The 20,709-nt window shown below is 38.2% G+C and overlaps 1 protein-coding gene across 5 annotated transcripts in view; it reads right to left on the bottom strand.

The window, feature by feature from the left end:
- FREM1 (FRAS1 related extracellular matrix 1) overlaps window positions 1–20,709 on the bottom strand; it is a 146,957-nt gene that overhangs the window by 10,881 nt on the left and 115,367 nt on the right. For all 5 annotated transcript variants that reach the window (XM_037491830.2, XM_037491832.2, XM_037491837.2 and 2 more), the window contains 8 exons: window positions 14,727–14,856; window positions 11,993–12,065; window positions 6,449–6,598; window positions 4,737–4,966; window positions 4,039–4,086; window positions 3,616–3,780; window positions 3,302–3,430; window positions 2,462–2,577 (listed from right to left, as the gene is read on the bottom strand). In XM_037491830.2, the coding sequence (XP_037347727.1) occupies window positions 2,462–2,577; window positions 3,302–3,430; window positions 3,616–3,780; window positions 4,039–4,086; window positions 4,737–4,966; window positions 6,449–6,598; window positions 11,993–12,065; window positions 14,727–14,856 (1,041 nt within the window). The remainder of the gene's footprint in view (window positions 1–2,461; window positions 2,578–3,301; window positions 3,431–3,615; window positions 3,781–4,038; window positions 4,087–4,736; window positions 4,967–6,448; window positions 6,599–11,992; window positions 12,066–14,726; window positions 14,857–20,709) is intronic.

The following is a 20,709-nucleotide window of genomic DNA, read 5'->3' as shown; positions in this document are numbered from 1 at the left end:
CTCTGTTAACTTATATTTTACCCAAAAATCCCAGCAGCAATCTGATCTTAATAACCTTGGTAAGAGCACAACTGCACTTGTGTACTTGTACTCATTTGTGTTAGTAGAGAAGCCATATCTTCCCTTGGGTAGCTTGTTGCAATCTTCATTTAGCTCAGTGAACTTTTGATTCCATATAAAAGTTCTTTTCTTAAGGAAGACAAAAGATCTATACCACTATCCCTGAGTTTTCAGTGCATTGAGACAAACGTTAAATAACGGTGGGACATCTGGTTATTTTAGTGGAAGGATATATTAATTGTCCTTAACATATAGCATATGGGGATATATGTATTTAAGCAATGGTTATTTGTAAGATTAAAAATATAGTTTAACTTATTTTAGATCACCAACTCACCAACAAAAACCTGTAAGTCATGACTAATTTCTATGTTGACCCCTACTTACAGTTAAGTCATGAAATACATCAGGGAAGAAGAGGGTGGTGGTTAATTTTATCAATTTTTAAATATACCTTTAAAATATTCTATTAGTATTTTTTAAAAAACTTATGTGTAACTTATAGACAATAAATGCATAAAGTTTTAAGTACTTAATTCTATCATTTTTAATAATTGCATATATCCATGTAATGACTCCCTGGAGGTAGACATAGAACAGCTCCATCATTCTGCATCCTACCTCATGTTACTTCCCAATCACCTCCTAATCATTGCCAGACAAAACAGTTTTTATTCTGATACCAACTAATCAGATTCTCCTAGTCACATAAATGAAAGCATACAGTATGTACTCTTTTTAGTTGTGTTGCTTCATCTCTACATAATGTGTTCAAGATTCATCCACACAGTTGGAAGTTTCAGTAGCTCATTTAGTTTTATTGTTTATAAAAGAATTTATCAAAAAAAGAAAAAAAATTCATCTATTCCCCTGGTGATAGAGAAAATATAAGGAACTCCTATACACCAATAACAAAAATACAAATGATCCAACTACTGTGGATATAAACAAGTTGCTATGAAATTCTGTAAATATGATTTTTTGAGAATTTTTTTTCTGTTGGACAAATACCTAGGAGTAGAATTACAAGGTAGATATATGTAATTGAAACTAGATATATGTAATTGAAACTAGAGGGTAGATATATGTAATTTTATAAAATAAGTGCCAGACAGTTCTACAAAGCGGTTGCATCATTGTATACTTCCACGAACAATATGTAGTATTGTCACTGCTGTGATTTTAACTATTCTAGTGGGTATGAAGTAGTATTTCATTATAGTTTTAATTTTCATTTCCCTGGGGTTTAATAATAACAAATAACTTTTCATGTAATTATTGACCAATTGTCTGTCCTTCCTTATGAAATTTCCAAGTCACTTGCTATATACTTATTGCATTGTCATTTTGTTATTGATCTGTAGGAGCTTGTATTTCCTGGTTTTGAGACACTTATCAAATACATGATTTGAGATTACCTTTTCCTTACTATCGGTGGCCATTTCATTTTCTTAATCGTGCTTTTAGATGAGCAAAACTTTTCTGAATTAGATGAAGTACAATCAGAAGGGATTTTCTAGTTTCAATTTCCTGCCATGGGTATATTAGTCTATTACATTGTTTTGGATAATATTCAGGTAAACAAAGAGGAAGTTCAGGGATACATACAAATGCATTTTAAAATCAATCTGGACTAGACAAATTTTGTCATTACTTAACCATAAGTCATCCTTCATGGAGTGTTCTGACCCTTTGTCTAACTTGCCTGCTAATGTAATCATCAATGCCTCTTACATCATCATAGGCCTGAAGCTATTAGACCTTTCATTGCTCTCTATTTTCAAATTAGTGGGTAGGAATGCCTATTCATTAAAAAAAAAAAAAAATTGTGAGCCTCTCCGGTGGCACAGCAGGTTGAGTGCAGCACTGTGAAGCTGTCCACAGCAGGTTCGATTCCCGGCTGGCCAGGGAGAAACCCACATGGCAAGGCAGACCTCCCCTGTCTTGCCCACTGCTCCCCTCAGCAATGCTTTTGGTCCTTCTGCCTGTTCTTCCTGCTGTTTCTGGTGAATCTGCTCACCCTCCTCTGCCTCTGGCCTGTACCCCAGCTCTTATATAAATAAATAAAACTTAAAAAAAAATTCTTTAAAAAAAAATAGTGCTGCTGACTCAGAAAAGCTTTCTGACTTTCTCCAAAAGATTGAAATAGATAAGCTAAAAGAAAATAGAATTGTGGCAAAAGCACAATTTTAACATAAAAGAAGAGCTAAGTCAAAATAAATTATCAATGTCACAAGCCAAATCCCATTCAGAGCTACAGAATTCCCTCCTGGCTCCTAAAACAAAGGTAGGTATTAGACAACCAACATTTGAATGAATGAAACACCCTACAGTTCCACTAGAAAACAGAGAAACAGTAGGGAAAAAAAAGCATTATTAAACATGAAATAGGATTTCTTACTTTTCCCTGCAAGCTCGGGCAGCTATGTCCCAGGTGCCTTTCTGCTCTGTGATCAAGGTGTGGCAGTATCCAGAATGATGGTGCCACCCAGCTGGGCAGGATTTGTCTTCCACCTCCTGAAAAATAATTGTCCCATAGTCACATCATAATGGTTTTCTACAATCCAGAGTCTGGTCTCAGCATAGAGAGTCTTGTGTGTTCTCTTACTTCAACAGAGTGATTTTTTTCCACCAGGAAGGAGATCAACCACTCAATTTTCTTTTTTAAGATTTATTTTACTTATGCATCCAAGAAGTGGAGTATAGGCCAGCGATGTGGTGGGGGTGATGAGAGGATTCAGAGACAGAGTGGGAAGCAGAACAGGCAGATTGACTGAAATACACTGCTGAGGGGAGCGGTGGGTGAGACAGGAGAGCAGTCTGTCAGGAGCAATGGGTGAGACAGGGAGGCTGTGCCATATGGGTTAGTTCCCTGGTTGGGGATCAAACTCATGCAGCAGTGATGCTGCAGTGACTGCTGATAGCTTCATTGTGCAGAGATTTAATCCCTTATGCCACCAGGGAGGCCCCCTAAACTCAATTTTCTACCTTGAAAAATGCAATGGCTTCTTACAGAAAAAACTAGTAAAATCAGCGAAGCTTCGATTTTATGCCTTTGATGAGATGAGTAAACATCTTAACCCATATTGATTTAACAGATACTTGTTAAATCACTAGCATTTTTCCCTCTGTGCCTTCAAAGTGTATCAAGAGGAGACAGATGTAGCGAGAGGTGATCCATCCTTCTCCATTTGCTTTTCATAAGGCACATTGCAACATTGCAAGTAATGGTACTTGGCACCTTGGTTTGGGGACTCCAAGCTTTCCACACAATCCCGTTGCACTGATACAGCTTTTGGAAGCTTTCTTCAAAATGGAAGAGTCCCTTGAGTTCTAGTGTGCAGTTCTTTGGAAATGATGGCAACCAGTCCTATGGGAAGGAAGGGCAATTTAGACATGACTTAATGTCAAGTTGATCACACACTTATCTCCTTTTGGGTCTTTATTTGTTGGGTAGCATTTGAATTGAGTAAAGTGTCCTCAAGCTTGAAGGCTGTTTTATGGCTCAGCAAACAGCCCTTGTAAGGTGAATAAGAACTAAAAAGATTTTCATACCTGTCTGGGGAAGTGTGAATCAGTTGTGGATTCCATCTTATCTGCTTGAGGCAGTTCTGCCACTTTGAATGTCCTTTGTGGCTGACTAATAATGGATACTTTGGCCTTCCTTTTGCGAGTTAGGGAAATGTCATCTTCCAGTTTCAGGGACACCATTCCATGATACTTGAGGAAATCAACAAATGACAATAAAGAAAAAACAAATACCAAGATAACAAAAAAACTCACTATAATGAGTAATTTAAAAATTAGATCAAAGCAAATAGATGAGAGGTTTTTTCCCTCCCCATCCAAGCATCTAAAACAAATTTCAAAACAAGTTGTTCGAGAAATATGTAATTGTAAAAGGTAGAAAATAAACTTCGCCTAAATATTTCACATCCATAAGTACAAAAACCAAAGCAATTCTCTGTGTATGCTTACATTATAAATGATGTCTGTTCCATTTCTGTAAACAGAGGATGGATGAACCTGAAATCAACCGAGAACAAAATATGAACAAAATTGGCTAGAATAACAATCAGCAATAGGCTAAAACCCTTCCAGTGAGATCTTGTTAATGTCTACAGATTTTTAAAACATATGTTGCTGAAGATTTTCTTTTCTCAAATCACTGAAATTTTAAAAATCACCAGGCCTAGTCACAACTTTTCAATGGTGATTCATACATTCATAGTCGCAGTGACGGAGAAAAGACACCGTCTTTTGTTGGTACATGTTTAGTACACAGACACAAAACACACACACACTCATGTGGGTGTCTGTTTAGGATGCTGTGTTAATAAAGCCAAAAAAATGGTTTCCACATCCAAGATCACTTAACCTCCTTCTATTTCAGGGTCTCTGTTCCTTCCCTATCTGTCTTGATCACAGAAGGAACAAAGCAGAAATCATATCCATGAGTCAATATATCCATCACCTCAATTAGTCCAATTAATGGGATGGAGCAGCATTATGATACTGGTATATAAAAGTCACTGCATGTTTGTGTGAGCAACCAGGACCCTCACTTACTATGAAGATCAAAACAGCTTCATCAGTGTTCAAAATACTTATTAAATATCTTGCTATTCTTAAATAAGCGATCCATACATCAAATCCCAAAAGGTCCCCATCCTTACTGTTTCGCCATTCCCTTGGGTCCTAAGCCTCTTTCCAGAAAGATCTGCGGACTCAAAGCCCTGAAGGGCATCTCCCTTGATAACAGCTAGCTGCTTGGAAGGAGGAAGGGGTCTTCTTTGCAGATGAAAGGAACCAGAAGTGGTGGGTGAAGAAGACCCTGGGGACAGCGGGTGCCAAATGTCCTTCTTGTGCTTGTTTGGGCTGAATGAATATGAAGGATGGCACTGTCCTGGAGGCATGCAAGACAGCAGGTCAGTTCATTTTACACAAACAGATAAGTGATCACATCGAAACAGCCCCTGGAGCAGCTTGTCATTAAACTTAGATGGATGTTCTTCCCACCAGATGTTGCCTTTTTGCCATTTGCCAGAAACTCCTCTACTCTTCATCAGTTTCCATCCAGGAAATCTGTGCCCTTCTGCACATCCACAGGGTGATTATTAAGTCATGAAATTGATTTCATGAACCACAAGTGAAAATCATTGTCATAATTTTATAATTATACCCCATACTTGGAAAACAACCTTACTTTTCTTCATATAGTACTCAACAGAAAGATGTATCACTGACCAAGTATCATCCCGCAAACACTTCAAAGAATTCATCCTTTCCACATTCTCCTAGAGGCAGATAGTGGAATTGTTTAAAGACGTCAGTGAAATCAAGTATCAGTTACAGAATTTAGCATGATGGAACAAAGATCCAGTAAATTTGAATGGAGCTAATCCTACTAGAAAACTCATCAGTTTCTGAGAAGGCCTGAAAACAATCCAAACCCAGAACTCTCCCTGGGAATCTTATAATTAATGAATAAAGTGTGTGCTTCATGTATTTTAGGTACTTAATTGTACTTAATGTGAAAATTATACTGAAGAAATGAATTTGGTGGGGAAAGGGGTAGGGAGAGATGTTGGGGAAACATGAGCATCATAAAGGACAAAGAATGGAGTCTGATTTTACTGTCGATAAGAAACCAATGAGGAGATAATAGATTTCAGGTGGGGAAATCACTCGGCCCAAAGCCTCGGCAAGTGTAAAATTGGGGCTGGTAAGACTGAGCACAGTAACAGACCTGCCGAATGCTAAATAGACAAATAAGTAGAAGGCATTTGGCAGGAAAAAAATAATCAGAGCACCAAGGACTTTGGCTGGTCTTTATTTTATTTAGTTCACAGGTTGTTCTATAGCACATACTATCAGGACCTATTTGGCTCTGCAACCCAAGGTTATTCATTAATATTCTCCAGCTGCTCCTGAATCCCCAAGCCAGCTGCATCTATTTTTCTCCAATTCCTTCCTCTTAGAATTTTCCTGGTCACACTACAGTGGGGGCTCAGATTTTAGGCATTAAAAGCTCTCTTTAACAGAGGAAGATAATTACAGCCCTACAAACTCTGGGGGAAAATAATTGTCGATAGATTCTCACCAACATTGTTTCCCCCTTGGTGAGAACAACAAACGGGGAGGAAAAAAAAAAAAAAACAACTACAACACTGACTTGTTGCTTTTCTCAAACGATAGTTCTTAGCAGGAGGAAAACCACATGAAGCAGAAACCAGAATAAAGAGCCTACATCGTGGCTGTGGTTGCTTTCTTGATAAGAAATTAAGCATTTTGATTTGAAGGCGCTATCAAGCACGTTGGCTGTTGAAAGCAAGCAGCTACAGCGCCAGGACTGCTCCTGATTTCAAGATGAGGATCAAAAGAATACCTCCTTTTGAGTCCAAAATTTTCACTGCAGCTTTTGTCTTTGTGCCAAGAACCGCATTCACAGGGGAGTTCAGAATTACTTCAAAGACCTCATCATCTTCCTCTAATCCGTCATAGGTAATTGCTATATTCCACATCTTAGTTGACATTCCTACAAGAAGTAAACATTTTAATTACTCTTTAATTGCTATTTCAATCACCTAGGTGTCAGAGAAATATATTAATTAACATGTCTACAGCTAGTCGGTAGTAGCCTGAGTGAGCTATTGTACTACTACCAGCTCACTGAAGTCGTGCTGTTCTCCCAAATAATATTAAAAGACCACAATTTGTTCCTGGACAATGATGATTCCGTTTAAATGCAAACACTGTAACAAAAAAGTAAGCTGCATTATGTAAGGGATGAACAAAAAAAGAAATGGTTAGTAGGTGAGACCCAAGCTTTCATTTTTTTCCTAACCTGCCTCTTCTCCCCTTAAAAATAAACAAGTACTGCAATCTGAAAATCTTAAGTTTCAAAATCTTAAGATGTTGATGCAGACAGAAGTGATTATTGGATGGCACTTCATGCTATTCATAGAACCCTTGAAATGATTGATTTCTACAGACAGCTGCCTCCATCGGCTGCCCAGCTTCCTGAGCCCCTTATAACCCCAAAATGCTTTTTATGATGATGTAATACTCAGTAGCTTGATCTCCTAGAATTTATGGGTTGGGGGTTCTAGAAGTAGTCTGAGCGAATTTTTATTCTGTCTGCCTCTATTCAAGGAGTTATAAACAATTTTGGTTCACAGTAGCTTTGCGAACTTAATTCAAGCCAGTTTGGATGCTACAAGTACAGCCCCTGCAATCCTGTCACCACTAAGATGGGTTAAAAACAACCTCCAAAGAACTAAATCTGAAAGCTGAAAGAAACTTTGAAGACTGTCTAACCCTAGCCAGTTCCTGATGTGAATTACTAGAACTCTCCCTGAGTTTATTTAGGAAAGTGGCAACACAAAGAAATGAAAATATTATTTGTTGGGGGAAAAGAGATTTGAGTTTAAGAAAAAGGGGAGGAAGATAAATAAAATTATACATTAGCCTGTTACGGCAGTTTTGAAACCTTTACTATTGACTATGTGAGGCTTTTATTCCCATAAATTCCTCTATATAAGCTGTAAAATAATTTTTCTAGCCTTATCTTCTGAAAAAGCTGGGTTCTTTTTATCATGAAGATTGTTTTCTATAGATTTATTTCAATTTAGCTATGATTTAATCAAAGTCTCATCATTCAAACAGAATCTTATGAAAGGACACACTTTTCCTATTCTTGGCTGCACCTTGAGAGAAAAAGTTGCATGTATTTGGAATCATTGTAATTAAAAAAAAGTTGACGGCTAATCCAAGTTTTCAGTAGCAACTGAATTCTTAAATCAATTACCTTAGCAGTCTTTGCAAAACAGAAATTGAAGCATCTAACAGAAAACACTGTATGGCTCCCAGCTCATGGATGTAATAATCAATCCATACATATTTATTTTTTGGGCCTGTGAAGTACTTACCTTTGTTTTAATTACTATGGAGAATACTAGAAGTATAACATTAGCCAGACTCTAATATAAGAGAGTTTAAAACTTCTTTGAAGAGATAAGATATAAATACAAGAAAAGTTAAGGATTCAAGCTACGTGTCACTGGCTGCAAGAAAACTACAGAATAGATAGTAAATACTATACATAGGTGGGATCAAAGTTGGGAGAATTTGGAGAGAGGAAATGGAAAAACAACATTAGCAACAGCAGCTTTCAGCCAGACTGTGAGAGCCCTGGCATCCAGGTGACCAGGTTCAGACTTGAAACCACAGGCAAGGGGGAAGGCTCTTGAAAAGGAAAGTTTTAGAAAAAATGAAACAGTTTCATGTGTGCAGATTTAGTGGCCCAGGCAGATAAGCAGAGGGAGACCACATAGGCAGCTGAGATAAGAGGTTGAACAATAAAGAAAGCATATGAGTACTTAGATTTTTTTTTGAATATTCAGTGTTGTTTCTCAAAGTCCCAAAGTTAAGCCTTATTCCAGTAAAAACCAACAGAAAAAAATATTTCCAACTTCCAACTACCCTCTCAAGAATCATTTAAAAAAATTATTTTACCTCCATTCCCCGCCCCCCACTAAATCTCCAGCCCCCTCCCCACCAAAAACAAAGCTTTTGTAAGACCTTATGGAATTGAACCAGATGTTTAGGGAAAATCTACTCCAGGTTTCATTTTACTGCCTTTGATTTGCTTGCCTGCATTTCAACTTTGTCTCTAGGTGTGTACATAGCATCAACATTTTTAGGTTAATGAGATTGGAAATAAGAACTTTCTTGGTGTGTCTTTTTCCTTCCCTCTTCCAAAATGCAAAATATTTGTTACTGAATTTATATGCAATTTCAGAAGCCTTGAACTGGCCTCCAGTTCCCACAAAATAAAAAGTGCTGAAGAAAGGAAAGAAGGTGTCATTTTATGCAGACATACCCCACTTTTCAGAGTAGGTCAATTCCTGGATATTTCCCTGCCAAGCAGATTTCCCTATTGAGAGGTATTTTCTCAATGTATTTTAGTTAATGCTACATTAGAGAGTTATCCTTTTGAAAAACATTTTGACGCCTAATGATGAAGTCTCAATTAAGAAGGTAGCAAACCTTTCAAGAATACATATTTTAAAGGAAAATAATTATTTTCTTAAGAATAGTTACACTTTGACTCACGATTACTTACAATAGCTGAATGCAGAGTAGTCAGGATGATTTTCTGGTCTGTTACACAGCTCACTTGAGTAGATAGCTCACTAGACTGAAAAGTCATTGTTTCTCCCCAGCGCCCTCTCTATAGTTCTCAGATCTTACAATATCCCCATAACGTCTTTGATTATTCACTATTTCCTTAATAATCATGAAAGCTGCAGTTTTTAAAAAAAATGAACAGATTGTTTTGGCCAAAGGGTGTCGGCTGGGAATGGGAACACCATGCCCAAAATAGGAAAGGATTAACATGTGAGTAAATAAATACAGAAACTCTAGATATGGGGAACTTTAAAATTCTCAAAATAAGACTTCAGTTTAGGGGCCTCCCTGGTGGCGAGGGCTTGAAGACAGCACTGTCAAGCTGTCACCAGCCACTGTAGCACAGAGTTCAATCTCTGGCCAGCCAGGGAGCAACCCACATGGTGCAGCAGACCTCTCCTGCCTCACCTGTTGCTCCCCTCAGCAGTGTGTTTGGGTGGATCTGCCTGTTCTGCTCCCTCCTCTTTCTGCTAAACCCTCTCATCCCCTGCTCCTTTGGCTTACACCCCAGTTCTTCTATGCATGGATAGGTAAATCTTAAAAAAAAAAAAAAGACTTCAATTTAGGAAAGTAGTTCTGGTTGGTAAGTTTCAAGACAACAAATAGCCAGCCAGGTGTTGTAACTTCAATTTATGTGTTCATAATAGTTCTTAAAATCTCTAAAGAATATCTAAAATCTTAAGACCATTTAGATCCCCTAGATGTCATTTGTGTCTACCCAAACACCTTATTAAAATCTTCTAGACAAATGGATATTTATCTTATCCAGTGGAAATTGCAGGACGAAGATTTCAGACTCCTCTGCTGGTCTACATTCCACTTCCAATCAATGCAAACAGGGGCTGCTCAAATCTACTGAAAATTAAATCGGATCTTGTCACAAACAGGTATCAAATGATAAAGATGACATATGATAAAGACTCTTGACTCTTGAAAAGAGGAAAGGTTGAAATTGCTTTAACATGAAGGCAAAGGGGCATAGTACAAACTGCACCAAATCTTTCCATTAGAGGGTTGACCAAAACACTAGCACCTGCAGCCACCAGAGGGTAAACATCAGCTACACGACCAGATAGCTCTGCCCAAGAATGTCTTCAACCTGAGTAACACACTCATGTAAGTGAGAATGGAAATATCACAGGAAGGAGGCCAAGACCCAAGTTTGGACTGTTGCATGTCAATATTAAGGTTCATGTAGTCTTGGTTATATTGTGTTGATATATGTTAAAGTCCTAACTCCCGGTACTTCAGAATGTGATCTTATTTGGAATAGTGGTCATTACAGATGAGCAATAGTTAAGATGAAGTCAGACTGGAGTTATCATAATCCATTATGACTGATGATCTTATTAAAAAGGGGAAATCTGAATGGACACACACACACACACACACAAACACACAGGCAGAACACCATATGGAGGTGAAGGCAGAGCTCAGGGTGAAGCAGCAGAAGCCAAGTAACACCAAAGATTCCTGCAAACCACCGGAGCATGAAGGTAGGCATGGAACAAATTCCCTCTCATGACCCTCAGAAGGAATCAACCTCCCGGACACCATGATCTTGAACTTTTGGCCTCCAGAACGATGAGAAAATAATTTTCTATTTTTACGTGACCCAATTCGCATCTATCATTAGGGAGTCCTAGCCAACAAACACAGTCATAAAATCCCACACTACTTATGGTGAACTGCACAAGGGTATTTCTTTTTTATGATTGGTAGATGGTTATTAATTTTGGCGTGGTATTTAGGCCATTTTGTTTTGCCCAAAGGCAAAACATTATGTGTCAGTAGCGGACAATGACAAGAGTTAGACTTGGCGGAATGTCCTCAGAGTGCACAACATGTCATCTGCAGGAGAGCTCAGAGCCACAAACTCTGACTGCTTCTCAAAGCTTTTTCCACTTCCCCTTGTTCATGGGATCCAGGTCCATCCCAGACCAGAGGGAAAGAGAGAACTGTGTATGCAGTAAGGGAGACTGACCTGTCCCATCTACACATGCCAGGTATGGCTCCAGTCCCAGGGCTTTAGATACAATTCCTCAAAAGTGTCACTCCTTCAGCCTGAAGTACTTCTTCTTCTACCTGCTCAGAATACCATTTCTGCCAGGAAGTCTTCTAGGATTTTCCTTAGCCAGAACAATGCCTCATCCTTTTAGTCTCAATGTACTCTCAGTGAGTTCCATTTCTACATTTCTCATATTATACAATGTCCTTGAGAGTGGACACCACGACCATGCTTTTGTGTTCCTTTTACTTAGCAACTCCTTTCCCACAAATTTAAGACAAAATATGGCCTAATTAATTATAATTATCCATGGAATCTCTTCATGTCAACTTAGTCCAAGAGATATCAATTTAAAATGTCCATAGGAATTCATGTGAATATGAAATTTGAAAATTTCTATCAAAGTATGAAGCAATTAAATAATTACAACTTTGTGTCGGGAATTTAAATAATTTTTGAAATGACATTATCTTTTCTGGTTTTTTTTAGATATTTACTTTGCTATTTTATAGTTGTTATGTTATGACATTTTATTTCATTTTAAATAAATGATCACTCGTAATAAAGAAAAATATGAGGGGCAAAACCTTAAGTCCAAATTAATCTCTCTCAGAGGAAGTGATATAGTTCCCTGAGGAGTATATAGTTGGCTGAAGTTGTATCAAATGCTGCCTTCTCCATAATCTCCAGATTTTCTTGCAAAAACATGAACAAACTGTAGATAGTACATACCTGGGTCAAACTGGACCAGTTTAGATGGAGTCAGTGTAAAATCTTTTCCAACTGCAGCTGACACTTGGTTGACCTTAAGAGGGAAGAATGTCTTTTTTAATAAAAATGAATATTCTACAATAGAGAAACATCTAGTCTATATTAGATGAAACTAAATCTAGTCATATTATGCTAAACTCATGCTCTTAAATCTTATTTTAACATAAAGTATTTTTAAAAGTATAATAAACCATTTTAGTCTAGGCTACATAGACTAGAAAAAGTTAACTTTTTTCTAGACTAATACCAATGGAAGTAAAAGTACAGATTTTTTTTTTTTGCTTCTTCTCTATTAATCATTCAGTTATTTCATTATTTTTTCTTTATCCCAGCCTGGTTTTACAATAATTCCACAGGAAAATAAAGGAGGAGCAGTACAAGCAGGCACCCCTGATAACCCATGTCAGAGTGAGCAGGCAGTTTTGAGGTATCCTGCAGGCTTCAGGGGGATGGGTCCCTTGAGGCCACGTGAACTAAAACAAATCTGCTTCTTTCTCTGTTGGAATGAAGCCAGCCCTCTACATAGACAACATAGACAAGAACGAGCTCTGAAGAATAACAGACCTGGTGAACACAAAGGCAACCCACACCCTGGACCCCCAGAACTGAGGGCTTAGGAAGTTTCATCAAGTCACTCAGGGGAAAAAAAAAAAAGTTCTACTTGAAAAAGACTATTGACTGATCCCCTGCTCCCTACTTCCAGAGCTAAAAATCAGAGGTAATTTAAGGTCTCTGAAGTCATGACCTAAACTCCCCCATAGGAAGCTAAAGTATGTGTTAAGAATATGTGTCCTTGGCTGGTTTGAAAGAGGTCATCAAAGGAGAACCCTGTGTAAGCACAAGTGGCAGAAGTTACTCTGATATTTCTTTTAGACATTTAAGATAATCAGAAAGGTAGGTTAATGTGTTTCTTCACTTTTTTCATAAAGGAATGAAATGCACAGTTAAAAACTTGAAAGTTCCCTGTTTCTAGGGCCTTGGACATATCTCCATTTCAAATCAAAGGCACCCACATGGCAAGGCAGACCTCTCCTGCCTTGCCCGCTGCTCTCCTCAGCAGTATATTTCAGTCAGTCTTCCTGTTCTGCTCCCCACTCTGTCTCTGGTGGATCTTCTTACCCCCCACATCTCTGGTCTGTACCCCAGCTTTTGTCTGCTAATGGGTCTGTGGTAGAAACATTTTCCTGAAGAAGGTTATCAGCTCCTAATCTTCCATTTGCTCTTTGTCTACAATGCCAAGGCTCCTCCTGAACAACCTTTTATTGTGAAAAGGCAGCCCATTGTACACCTGTATCCACCATATGCTGGAGGTTACATCTCCCTGCATGGTTCTTGCACGTGCAATTACCTAGTATTTACCACCACTGAGTTTACAGAATCCTGTGTGGGGAAAGGAGTGGTCTGAGGCAGGGCAGTTGGAAAAATCAGTCAGGTGAAAGCACACGATTCAAGCCGGGACAAATAACACCAAGGGAAAGTACTTTCTTTCTCAGGCTCCCAGTTAAGTAGCCAAACAGACTAGCATAAAGCAGCAGGCTGTGTTCTGGGGAGAGTGGTCCCTGAAGGACTCAGGGCTGTGTTTGCTGAAGGCCTGCACACTCAGCTGGCAGGTTCCTGGTGTGCATTCAGCTTAAGTAGACAAAAGGTTCCATGTCATACCACGTATGTTCTTCCTGGCAAGGTGAATGGTGGCATGGCCCAAAACTCCCGACTAGAGCATATGGTGCTTTCTATGGAGGACCAGAGGATTATTAGAAAAACATCCAGGCAAATTCTTTCTTTTTCCATAAACAATCTGCTGGAAAATTATAAGGCATACCAAACTGCCTGGTGTTTTAATAACAATTCAGCATCAACAGATCTGAGAAAAAGCCTATGCTCACTTGAAAGATAAACACTGAATTGGGATATGGTAGGATTTAAATGTAGAAGGTTCTGAAGTGAGCTGAATTTATCCTTATGATTGAGCAAACTGAGACGCCACGTCCCTGAGAAGCAAAGACCAATACCCTTTTATTAGGTTGAGGAGGGGAGTCTTCAAGCGTTGTTTCCCATCGTTGGTATGAACAAGATTTTCACATACTCATTCTCCTGAAGTACTATTGTTAGAGTGATCCTATAACATCCTGCGATTCTAGAAGTCATATGTGGTGCTCCACAGTCTATGGAAAGAATAGGTATTGCCTATTGACAATGCCTCATGTTTCAGGGTGCCTGGACTGATTGATGTTCCTTTAGTTCTGTGTAACTCAGGTGACTCTTGAGCTAGGTTTGTCTCCTCTCCTGATTTACCTTATCCACTAAGATCACAGGAAGTGATCTGCTGCATATTAAGAGAAAGCTGTTTGGGAACTAAAATTTGGGTACCCCACAAAGTGATTTGCATACCACTTTTCTTTCCAAAACAGTTTGGCCCAAGTTTACTAGTTTGAATCTATCTCCCTGCAAGATGAAATGTCAAAACTTAATGGTCAGATTTTAACACTAAAAATAAGTTTAAAATCGTATCTATGAGTAATGAATATAGATGAAGGGTGGAGGGACAAGATTTTTTACTTAATATGTCTAAACTAGTGTAACACCCCTACAATTTGACATTTCCTTGGCTACTCTGAACTTTTTAAAAAAAAATCATCAAAGGTAACAACAAGTAACCTAAGTTTTAGCTTGACAATTGACAATTCAGAGTTGTTACCTTCACACTCACAAAAGCTGAGTCCATGGAATATCCTTTTCTGGTAATTTCCAAAGGCAACACCCCCACATTTTCACAAACCTCATATTCAGTCTGTGACCATTCAATATGAGACCACTTCAATTCCAAACTGTGGATGAAAGGAAAAAGAAAAAAGATAAGAAATGTATAGTAGATGCTGGGTAGGCAGCATACATCTTGGTGAGAAAGATTTTTTCATTGACTCACCCCAGTGCTAAAAACTCCTCATACATATATAGTACATTTTAGTTCATTAAGAACTTTGAACATCTCACTTGATGCTTACAACAATGCTATGAGAATTCCATTTTACAAATGCAGAGCCTAAGGTTAAAAAACTGTCAGGGATCCTAAGGTTATTAATGATAGACAAGCCTCAAACTTGAGTGTTCTGAAGGAAAGGAATCATCATTGTTAGGTTGACAACATTGTTAAGTTGACAGTGATATTCACTTTGGGGGAGGGCACTGACAGGCAAGCTACTGACGTATCTTTTGGCACTCCTCATCTGTGCATCAAGAACTGGTCTAGACACACTTCTCTGAACTTGAGTTCAGTTTAGTGACAAGTTACTTTGAGAATCTGTCTAGGAATTAAAATGTGCATGTGTTGTATACATTCTCTCTTCCTTCTTTTGTACATATTAAAGGGTTTTACTGATGTGTAGCTTGGATGCAGCTATACAACTGAATAAATCTGATAGTGGTCCTCCCTCTCCCCCCTCAACACACACACACTTAGTGAGCTTAACATTTGGGCAAATAGTCTTCTTTAATCCTTATGTGGAAAGGAACATCTTTCTCTCTCTCTTTTTTTTTTTCAGGAAAGGAAACCAAGCCTAGGGGAGGTTAAGTAACTAGTACAAAGGCATAACACCAACAAACAAAACTATGACAGAGAGCAGAGTTAAAATCCCCAGCATAAATATGATACCAAATCTCCTCTTCCTTTGCCATTCTTCTTCCCAGTGAAGTTCTTCATGGTTCTTGTCTGAGCTACAGCCAAGGAATACCTTGAAACACTTCCCTTTTGGAGGTGAGAGAACTTGAAGTGTTTCACCCAAATTTTTCTCCCCAAACAGACTTGGCCCTCTAGCCCCTGTTACCTTCAACCCCATATACACAAGCGACTTTCACTATGATCACTTAAGACACTTCCATTGCTTTTGTTTTATTCATTTCCCTTTCATTCTAAATGTAGAAAACTTCAGTGGCTCCCTGACCTACTTGTCAAGCTTCTAATCATATCCAGGCTCTTCCCTCTACTTCCCTCTAGATTTGTAGATTTTTTTTATAATTAGAAATTTTAAAAATTTCACAGGGCTCTCCAGGTTTTCCTGGGATGATTTGTATTAGAAAACAGGTTTATTCTCTATTGACCTCTTTATGCCCTTGCACCAATCATGTGTCACAGTCACATCCTATGATTAAGTTCACAAGCAAAATCAACTCAATAGTACTGTATGATTAAGTTCACAAGCAAAATCAACTCAATAGTACTGGCTTCTACTCCCAGGACCTGGGTCAGTGGGGCAGGGTAGTGAGGGAAACTGCAAAGGTTCATGAGTCTATATGAACCGAATGTTTATTCAACTAATAGAGTCAATTATTGTTACTGGCATTCTGGGATTAATGAAACTTTGATATAAAAACAGAACCCTTATTAAAAAATATTGAGACTTTCATGGGCCTTTGCTATAACTGAAGTTCAGCATAAAATATATCAGTAAATAACTATGCTTAAAGAATCAGAAGAAAACAAACAACAAAGATATTAAAATGCCAGAAGTAACATGTAGCAAATAATCCCTAAAGGATCCACTTAAATGAGAAAGAAAAAAGTATCAGCATGAGGGTTTGGGGGAGATGACAGAAAGATGAAATGGGGAAAAAGAACAGTGACAACAAGTAAAATAGGTAAATATGGATGGATTTCAGCTAAACCTTGGGAAAGTTCAAAGGAGTTTCAGTGTTCATTCTTCTGAGAATCCATTCATTACTAATGGTAAACATGACAAGCAAAAATTCATCAATGTCACTCCACAGATCCAGGTGACCTGAAGGCCTAACACTAAATGCATTTTGGTTACTGACCTAGATCCATAAGCATCTACTGACCTAGATGCTCCTCGGCTTCAAAGCACAAAGGGTTTTGATATTTGGGAAAGTGAGTGCCTTACCCTGATGCACTATTAGAGCGCTGCATAATGCTTAGAGGTCAAGGCAGTCATTACATAGCGTTCTTATTTGTTTTCTTAAAACTCATTACAAATAATAAAGATCTATTGAAAAGCCATGCAATTTAAGTCAGACTATATATCTTCCAGAAAATGATTTCAATCACAAAGAACCTACAGGAGATGTGCAACATGTGTTTGTATATGACTTTTTGGTTTTTGTAGTACTGTGTTTGAGAAGATCTTTCTATGCTAAGAATCTGATTTTTTCAACTCTACATAAACACTTGGAAGAAAAATAACAAATGCATTCAGTCATAGGAAGTCTGCAAGAAGCCACAACAGCTGTATCTGGGATTGTGTAGATAACCAGGTGCATGAGCCCAGGAGAGAAGTTTGGAGAGCTCTAAATGGGTAGGTGTCATGTACACAAGAGTTGGTTCAAATCTTCACATTTTAACAATCACTCCCTTCTCCTATAACCCTTGAGTAAAGCTCATGCTAAGGTCAGAAGAGAAGTTTATGGGAATACTTTATGTGAATCCCATGCGGCAATCATTTCAAGTCATTTAATAGGAGGTGAGAAGTCCTTAATCTCTGAGTCAGAGTTTCTCAACCTCTACACCATTGACATTTTGACCAGATAATTCTTTGTTTGGGAAGCTATTCTTTGTATTGTAAAATGTTTAGCAACACCCTACAACCCTAGCCAATACCTGCTAGTTCAATTGTATCATTCCTCTCCAGTTACGATGATTAAAACTGTTTCTGATATTTTCAAACTTTCCTTGGTGGGAAAAATCATCTCCAATTAATACATACTTTTCTAAGTGATTTTCGAGATACTAATCACAATACAGAAACTGATTTAATGGAAAACAAGATGTTGGTACCTAGCCACCATTGTGAATGGAAGATATAGGTTGGAGTAGTGGGAATTTTTCTGGATTAGACGTTATGAGCTTTCTGTTCTTTCTGTCAAGAGTCTGTGATTAAAAAGTAGTTAGCTGTTCCATGCCTCAGTTTCCTCATTCCCAAAGTCTAATAACTATGAGTCTGTAATTCAAAGTGGTTAAATGAACCTTAATAAATACTCATTAAGTACATTGAGTTTCTCAGTGAAATATTTTATAGAAGCTACAATGGTGATTAGATTTGTCTGATAACTAGATCTTTGTTTATAATCAAATAGCATGACTTAAGAAAATGAAATGTTAAAAAATTATTCTTCTAAGTATTTAATTTAGGACATCAATTCAAAGATGATGCTATTAAGTTCCATAATCTAATGTTATGAACACCTGTGTTTTCATTTTTGTCTTTCATGATAATGGGGAAACAGTTTAGCCAGGAGACAGCATAGTGAGTACCCAAAACAAGTGCTCTGGAGTCAGACACATTTTGCAACCACTTATTAGTGTGTGATTAGGGTCAGTTAATCTCTCTGAGTCTCAGTTTTCATTATCTTTAAAATGAGGAGAATTACATGCACATCAAATGATGAAAATTAAAATTAGTTAATATGTATAAAGCACCTGTACACAGTGGGTGCTTAATATGTGCTATTTCTCTTCCCTTCCTCTCTACTTTCCTAGATCTAGTCTGGATACAAATACTTTAACTTCTGGCTGGCAGGTAATATATAAGTTTTCCCCAGTCAACTATTTCAACCTCTTCCCCTATAAGGTGTTTCATAAGAGTTGCTAAAACATTGCAAAGTTCACCTGTTAAAATTTCCTTTTCTTTTTAATTTCTTTCACCCTTTCTCTTTTATGGCCAAGCATGAATAATAGGACAGCCAGAATGAGGGCAGCCAGATGGAGGAAAGGCAGAACTGGAATCATGCAGCAGCCAGAGGAGCCCCCTAAGTTAGGAAGAACTTCTCTGTGGGACAATTTCTCCTTTGAAGTTGACTTTTTTCTTCTCCAGTGGGCAGAAAAAAGAGATCAACATAGAAGACATAGTAGGAAACTGTCTTGGTAAGAAGCTGGATACATTCTGTGGTCTACAAAGGTGTTTCTGATGAACAATGTGGGTTCTGTGCAGCTTAGCTTGGGAGTTGTGATCATCTTGAGATTGAAGTTGGACCAGAGAACAGGCATGAGCTTATGAGTATGTCAAGGCATGGGCAAGGAAGGTGAGCATGCACTTAAAGTCAGGAGATTAGGGATCACTTCCAGCTCTGTCACTCATCTACTTAGAGATTTCAGGCCAATTAAGTAAGTGCTTTGAGGCTGATTTCCTTATTGCCCTTAAAGGATTGTGCTTTGCAGATCAAATCAGACACGTGAAAGCACCTAGCACAGTGCCTGAAATTTAGCCAAGTCTAAGTATTTATGCAAATTTCACTGGATTTCACAAAAAAGTGTCCCTTAAATGTATTCCAAGAAATCTTTGTTCAGTGAGGTATTGGGAGGAAGGTATTTCTATATTCAAATCAAGCTGATATACGCTGCTGTCTATATCCCTCTCTCAGAGATTCCCTGTCCATACAAGCATCTCCATGGTTCTGCAATGTGATACAATTAAACAGCAGCCAAGTTAAGTAGCCAGCAATAACTTGATTAGTTTTGCCTAAACCAGCATTCCCGAACATTTTTTCTAATAGAAAATCAATTGACCCATTCCATAAATATGCTGCAGTAGCAAAAACTTATTAGCAATCAAGATTCTGGAAAATTCTCACTGAATATAGGTCTGTCTTGCTCTTTAAAAGACCCAATTTCTAGTCCAGGTTGCACACAGTAGTCCCTTTAGTTTTATTACAGGTTTTCACCCCTTTGAATATGCAAACTATTAATCTATTAATTCTGTTTAAGTGAACCAAGAACACAAAGTTCCACAGCATTTAGCTTATTCAATAATAAGCAGGTTGATTATTTACAATGTGAGTCATCCCAGAATCAATTCATAATTAGAGATGGGGCTTAGCTGACCACCAACTGTCTCTGGGATACTTCTTCAAACAGTCAATTACTGTATCCACCCAAATGAACGACAAGAGAGAGCACCATAAGGTAGATTTGTTAAGGTTTTAAGTATTCAGGATGCTGTTGTATGTATTTTGTTTGTTTGTTTGTTTTAAAGATTTATTTATTTATACAAGTGCCGGGGTACAGGCCAGATGCGCTGGACTGTGAGAGGATTCACCAGAGACAGAGCAGGCAACAGAACAGGCAAACCGACTGAAATACACTGCTGAAGGGAGCAGCGGGCAAGACAGGAGAGATCTGCTGCACCATGTGGGATTCTCGCCGGCCAGCCAGGATCGAACCCTAACTGCAGAGGCTGCAGACAGCTTCATAGTGCGACACTCAACTGCCTGCGCCACCAGGGGAGACCATGTTGTATTTTTTAATCACATTTGTTTCTCTACACAAAATACAGTACTCTCTTCATTTTACAGATGAGATAACAAAGGTAAGAATGATCATTTAGGTCAAAGGCAGAGTTAAAGCTCAAACCCTATCTTTTGACTCTAAGTTCAGTGGCTTATTGCCTATTTTCCATACCATAGTCTCAGGGTGTTAAACAAGTTTACACTAATATTCATACTTGTAATTTACATTAAAAAATAAAACTTAAAGGTTCTCGAGGAATAAGTATTCCTCCTTTTTTTGCAGCCTGGGTGTAGGGTAAAGAAAATATCAGGCTTTTCTGCCCTTCCGCCATCAGGATAGATGATGGATCCTTGTCCTGAATGCATGCCTGATGGTGGGCACCTGGAATAGGGTGTGGGCATAGGTAGATGGGATTCAGCTGAGCTAAGACTGTGCTTTTAAGGGC

The sequence above is a fragment of the Talpa occidentalis genome, unplaced genomic scaffold, assembly GCF_014898055.3.
Source record: "Talpa occidentalis isolate TD23 unplaced genomic scaffold, MPIMG_talOcc4v2.1 talOcc4.7, whole genome shotgun sequence".
NCBI lineage: Eukaryota > Metazoa > Chordata > Mammalia > Eulipotyphla > Talpidae > Talpa > Talpa occidentalis.
Note: the sequence above shows the minus strand (reverse complement) of the source record. Positions and strands in the feature narration are given on the sequence as shown.